The sequence below is a fragment of the Ursus maritimus genome, unplaced genomic scaffold, assembly GCF_017311325.1.
Source record: "Ursus maritimus isolate PB19 unplaced genomic scaffold, ASM1731132v1 scaffold_22, whole genome shotgun sequence".
NCBI lineage: Eukaryota > Metazoa > Chordata > Mammalia > Carnivora > Ursidae > Ursus > Ursus maritimus.
Window position 1 is genome coordinate 47,013,235 of NW_024424675.1, and position 5,362 is coordinate 47,018,596.

Here is a 5,362-nt window from a genome sequence, read left to right on the forward strand (position 1 = left end):
AATGATCTAGAAAACCCAGAGCCATCCCTGGGCATGGAGCATCCCGTCCGAGCCTGCGGGACACCTGTCCAGACACATCTGTGCACTGAGGAGAGGCCCAGCCTGAAATCTGCCGCAGGCAACACAGCACTCAGGCCCCTTTCTGGAGCCAGCAGCCACCACTGCTAAATGTCCGCTGAGAAAGGGGAGCCAGGTCTGAGCAGGGGGCCGTGGGAGTCCAGGCAGCCGAGGGCTGGCTCTGTGCAGCACCTCCCAACACCCCACAGCCACGTGGAATGAGGCCTAGGGGTCCCGGGAGGCCCTGGTGCGGCCTGAGGTCCCCCTCGCTCAGCGCAACGGCCCATCTCTGGGCCCCTGGGTGCAGAACTCTGTCAGGTACCGGGCTGTCTGCAGGGCTCTGACCACTCTGTTTTCCAACAGTGCCCGGCCATCTGCCCCCCAGGTCCTCCCGGCCCCCCAGGAATGCCAGGGTTCAAGGTGAGCAGCGGCCACAGGGTGACTGAGACCCGAGCCCACCTCCACACCCCACAGGAGGAAACAGCCTGGTCCAACGTGGGTGTCGAGATCTAGAGGGGAGGTGGGGGGGGGACACAGGGTCCAGAAAGTCTGCCCTGGTTTTTGCAAGAAGAAAGGAGGGCTGACTTCCGGCCCAGCCTGGGGGCCACACTCTGTCCCCATCCCCCATTCCACAGTGGTAACTGCTGGGCACTGGTGTGGCCACCAGGACGGGGAGGCCCTGCCCCTCTTGACCAGGCCTCAGTTTACCCACCTGGGCGGATGGCCACGCAGGCCTCTGTCTGGGCCGCTGGGGGTGGGCTGTGACTCGTTGCCCCCCACTGGTTTTCAGGGGCCCACCGGCTACAAAGGGGAGCAAGGAGAGGTCGGAAAGGACGGCGAGAAGGTGAACGCGGGCCCTGGGGGTGGTGGCAGGGAGGGAAGGGCACTTGGCTTGGGGGGTCGGCTGGGACCCTACGGGTGGTGGGTGAGGGAGTGCGGGCTGCATCTGGGATGCGCTGTGCACGCTGGTCAGAGCCAGGTGATCTGGGGCAGGGTCTGCCCACCTGCCTGGTCTCACGTGAAGTTCCCTGAGCTCAGACGCCCCCGCCCCCATGGCTGGAGAAGTGTCTCCTGGAGGCCCCCCACCCGCCCCCTGTGGCCTCTGCCCGTGGAGGGTGGGTTCAGGTGAGGCTGGGTACATCTCTAGCTGGTGAGGTCACCACATGGGCGGCAGAAGGGCCCCTGCCAGCCAGCCAGAGGTGTCTGGGAAAGGCTGGGGGCCCCCCTGTCTGGAGGAAGGCCAGGACCCCTGAGCCGCAGAGGCTCAGCTGTGAATAGGGCGACGGCCCCCACGGCATGGGCTTGGAGAGGGGCTGCGAGAGCTTGGGCTGACCCAGTTCATACCCCTTTACCTCCATTGCAGGGTGATCCTGGCCCCCCTGGGCCCGCGGGCATCCCAGGCACTGTGGGGCTGCAGGTGAGGAGGGGTAGGGGCTGGACAGGGGTGAGGAGGTGGGATCGGAGCCCCTTGGACTACGTAGGGCTGCAGGGGATGGTTCACCAGGTACCCACGCAGGGAACCAGGCCGGGTTCTGCCTCTGCCGGGCTGCAAGTCCCAGGGCCTCGGACCCCTCCCCCTCCCCCTCCCAGGCCTGGCCTGAGGTCAGGAGCTTCTAGGAAGACCATAGGGCTCCCAGGGGCCTGTGCAGTCCCGAGGGGGGTGGGGGCAGGCTGCTGGCCCAGGCCTTTCCAGCTCTCTCCTCACAGGGGCCTCGGGGATTTCGAGGCCTGCCAGGGCCGGCTGGACCCCCAGGGGATCGGGTAAGTTGGCCACCCCCACATCAGCCCAGGCTGCTGTAGAAGGCCACCCCCAGGTGGGGCGGGGCTTGTGGGGAGCTGGAGAGGAGGCCCTGGAAAATGGGGGAGGAGGGAGGGTTTGGGACCACTGGGTGGCCAGTGGGGAGGGGCTGCTGGAGGCAGGATCACTCTGGATGGAGCCAGGTCCTCTGAGGGAAGCTGGCCGGGCTTCAGATGAGAGGCCCAGGTACCCCCTTCTCCTTCACAGGGTCCCATTGGATTCCGAGGACCACCAGGGATCCCAGGAGCCCCCGGGAAAGTGGTACGTGTGCACCCGGGGGTGGAGGGCAGCTTCGTGCGGGCTTAGGCTCTCCGTCCCCTTCCCCCTCCTCCTCCTCCTCACTCAGCTGCCTCCCCCAGTGCCACGGGCTGCGCTGTGCTGGCCCTTCCGGGGGCTGAGTCCTCTCGCGGTCATGTACCCCTGGGCACACCTGGGGGGGAGTTGAGTTTACCAGAAGACCCTGTTCTTGGTGGGACATTGGTCCTCTTCTCTCTGGACACGCGTGACGTGTGGTCGGCGCCCTCTGGCCTCTGTGACCCTCAGCAGCACCCATCCTGCTGCCTCCGGCCACTTCCAGCACCAAGCCTGGCCATCTCCCCTCAGTCCCGCTCTCCCACCTTCTCAGGTTGTTAACTTTTTGTACCACCACCCCCCCGCCATCCTTTTAGGGTGACAGAGGCGAGAGGGGCCCAGAGGGTTTCCGCGGCCCCAAGGGTGACCTTGTAAGTAAGAGAACCTTGCTTCTCTGGGTCCTTCCTCCAAAGAATCTGATCTAGAGGGTGGGGTAGGACACCCAGATGGCACGTGCCAGGGGTGGGGGGCCTGCCCTTTCCTGGGGGGTGCGTCACTGGACAGCAGCTGGGCCTGGCCTGTGAGGGTCCCGGGCAGCTCTCCTGGGGCGCTAACGAGCTCGTGTCCGGTGGCTGACACCCTGGGCCGTGCTGGACCCTGGGCCGTGCTGGACCTTGGGCCAGGGTTGCCCGGCTGTGAAAAGGGATAGCAGAGAAAATGTCTCTCGGGTTGAGTGAGTGAACATAAGCTGAGAGATGATCAAACAACGAGGTGACTGTCCCCAAGCCGGCGTTTGTCCGCGGTCGCCTTCACAGTGGCCTCGTCGTCCCCTGGACTGAGCCCAGAGGTCAGGCATGCACGGGCGGTTGCAGGGTGCTAAGCGAGGTCCCAGGCCGACAAGCCTTTCCCCTGCTACCGGGATGGGCTAACGCAGCTGTCCCCCAACCCTGAGCACGCACCCGGCGTCCACCGTCCCCGGCCCGCGCCTGCCTGGGAGCGAGGGGCATCCTCGGGGAGGAGCGCTCCTCAAGGTCCCCCCAGATGCAGCGGCTTGTATTTCTTTCAGGGCAGACCTGGTCCCAAAGGAGTCCCTGGGCTAGCGGGGCCGGGCGGAGAGCCGGTGAGTTCCCACGGCTGCCACGGTGCTGGGCAAAGCCTGGTGGCCCTGTGAGAGTGGCCCTTGCTGCCCCTGATGGCTTCTGCCATCCGCAACTATCCCCCCACCCTGGAGAATCCCTCTCCTTCAACTGCGGGGCAGCCCCTGGCCAGCCTGTGGCCCTCCGTCGGCCCCCTGAACCTTCACAGCGCCTGGGGCCACGCGTTCCACACACAGATGGAGGGTCTTGAGTTCCTCTGCCTTCCAGGGGCCAGAAGGGTCCTGAGGGTCCGGGGCTCCTGTGCCCCTTCATCCCATGCTCAGTCCGTCCCCACACTCCCTCCCGACCCCTCCTGACTCCTCCCGACCCACCCCTTGAGGACGGGCCCCACTGGGCTCCTGTGGGCAGGCAGGACGAAGGGAGGGCACGTGAGGGAGGCCGTGTGCTCTCATGCCGGCCCCCAAGCCTGCTCCCTCGCCTGCGACCCAGGCCACGGGGAGATTCCCTGCAGGGACGTGGGGTGGGAGACGCATGGTCCGCTAGGCCCTCCACAGCGTCCTCGGCCCTGGCCGTGTGCCAGTGGCCATCCGCTGCGGAGTCTGAGGGCAGCCTAGGTCACCCTGCGGCCGCTGAGCTGTGTGACCACAGATACCCCGGGCAGCCCGGGGTCGGCGGACACGGCGCAGGGACTGGGGAGGAAGGGGTAACGAGGGGCACGCCAGGCCTCACGCCGTTCCCGTCCCCAGGGTATGCCGGGCAAGGACGGCCGGGATGGTGTTCCGGGACTCGACGGTGAGAAGGTTGGTGTNNACGGCGCCCCAGGAGAGAAGGGTCCCAACGGGCTGCCGGTGAGAGCACGGGCTTCCTTCGCTGTTCCCGGGATGGGGTCACCTCCCCTGGGTCCCCCCCGGGTCCCTGAGTGGGGGCTTGCATGGGGGGAGGGGTCCTCTCTGGGTGTGCTCTACCGCGGGCTCAGCAGCCCTGACCTCTGACTTGTGCAGGGCCTCCCGGGACGAGCAGGGTCCAAGGGCGAGAAGGGAGAACTGGTACGTGGCTTCTTTATCCTGGTTGGGGGGGGTCAGGGGCAGTGCCCGGGCCTGGACGGAAGGGCCGTGTGGGCACTCAGGGCTCTCTCGTCCTGTGCAGGGCCAAGCTGGAGAGCTGGGGGAGGCTGGCCCCTCAGGAGAGCCTGGCATCCCAGTAAGTGTCCCCAACTTCCCGCCCCCCCCCGTCTGACCCCGCTGACACCGCTCCCTTTCCCCATGCAGGGAGATGTTGGCGTGCCTGGGGAGCGTGGAGAGGCTGGCCACCGGGGCTCGGCGGTAAGTGAGGGGTGCAGTGTGGCCCAGGGGAAGGGCATGGAGGCATCACCGTGAGACCGCGGTTCTGTGCGGGCTGGGGAGGCATTTTGGCTGCAGCCGTGGGCTGACCCCATGAAAGCCGAAAGATGGTGAGGGCCAGGCCCAGCTGGTCCGAGCTTGAGACTTCCGTGCCGAAGGACTAAGTCACCACACCTGGCCGAGGACAGCAGCCCGGCCTTGGGCTCCAGCAGGTGCCGCGGGAGCTGCCCACGCCTCCCATCCCCTCCACAGATGGACAGACGGATCATGAGGACACGGGGCTCCGGGCAGCCCTGGATGTGGGCGCCTGGCTCCCAAGACCGAGACCAGGGATCTGAGGGCAAGCCTGACTTCTACAGCCCCAGCTGCCCCCCACCAGCGCCCCCCCCCATCCCCAGCCCCTGGGCGCGTTGGCCGGGGACCGGCTCCTGGGTTTGCGCAGACTCCCCGGGGGAAGCAGGGTGGGACTCACTCCTTCCTCTTCTCTTTCAGGGGGCTCTGGGCCCACAAGGCCCTCCTGGAGCCCCTGGCATCCGAGGCTTCCAGGTGGGTGAGGTTTGGGGTCAGGGATTAAGTCCAGCGAGCCCAGGGGGGCCTGCCGGGCAGGGGCTGGGGTTCCCGCTGGGCTCCTTTGTGGGTGCTGACGGGCTGGGTCCTTGTCTGTAGGGCCAGAAGGGCAGCATGGGTGACCCTGGCCTGCCAGGCCCCCAGGGCCTCCGAGGTGGCACAGGTGACCGGGTGAGTGGCTGTCTCAGCTGGGGGGGGTCCTCCCCCCCCCC

At 67.1% G+C, this 5,362-nt stretch overlaps 1 protein-coding gene across 1 annotated transcript in view; it reads left to right on the forward strand.

Annotated features, from left to right (window-relative positions):
• COL9A3 (collagen type IX alpha 3 chain) overlaps nt 1–5,362 on the forward strand; it is a 17,376-nt gene that overhangs the window by 5,865 nt on the left and 6,149 nt on the right. The window contains exons 11-23 of the mRNA XM_040638572.1: nt 421–477; nt 848–901; nt 1,421–1,474; nt 1,765–1,818; nt 2,063–2,116; nt 2,524–2,577; nt 3,213–3,266; nt 3,990–4,091; nt 4,245–4,289; nt 4,390–4,443; nt 4,512–4,565; nt 5,076–5,129; nt 5,250–5,321. Of these exons, the coding sequence (XP_040494506.1) occupies nt 421–477; nt 848–901; nt 1,421–1,474; nt 1,765–1,818; nt 2,063–2,116; nt 2,524–2,577; nt 3,213–3,266; nt 3,990–4,091; nt 4,245–4,289; nt 4,390–4,443; nt 4,512–4,565; nt 5,076–5,129; nt 5,250–5,321 (762 nt within the window). The remainder of the gene's footprint in view (nt 1–420; nt 478–847; nt 902–1,420; nt 1,475–1,764; nt 1,819–2,062; nt 2,117–2,523; nt 2,578–3,212; nt 3,267–3,989; nt 4,092–4,244; nt 4,290–4,389; nt 4,444–4,511; nt 4,566–5,075; nt 5,130–5,249; nt 5,322–5,362) is intronic.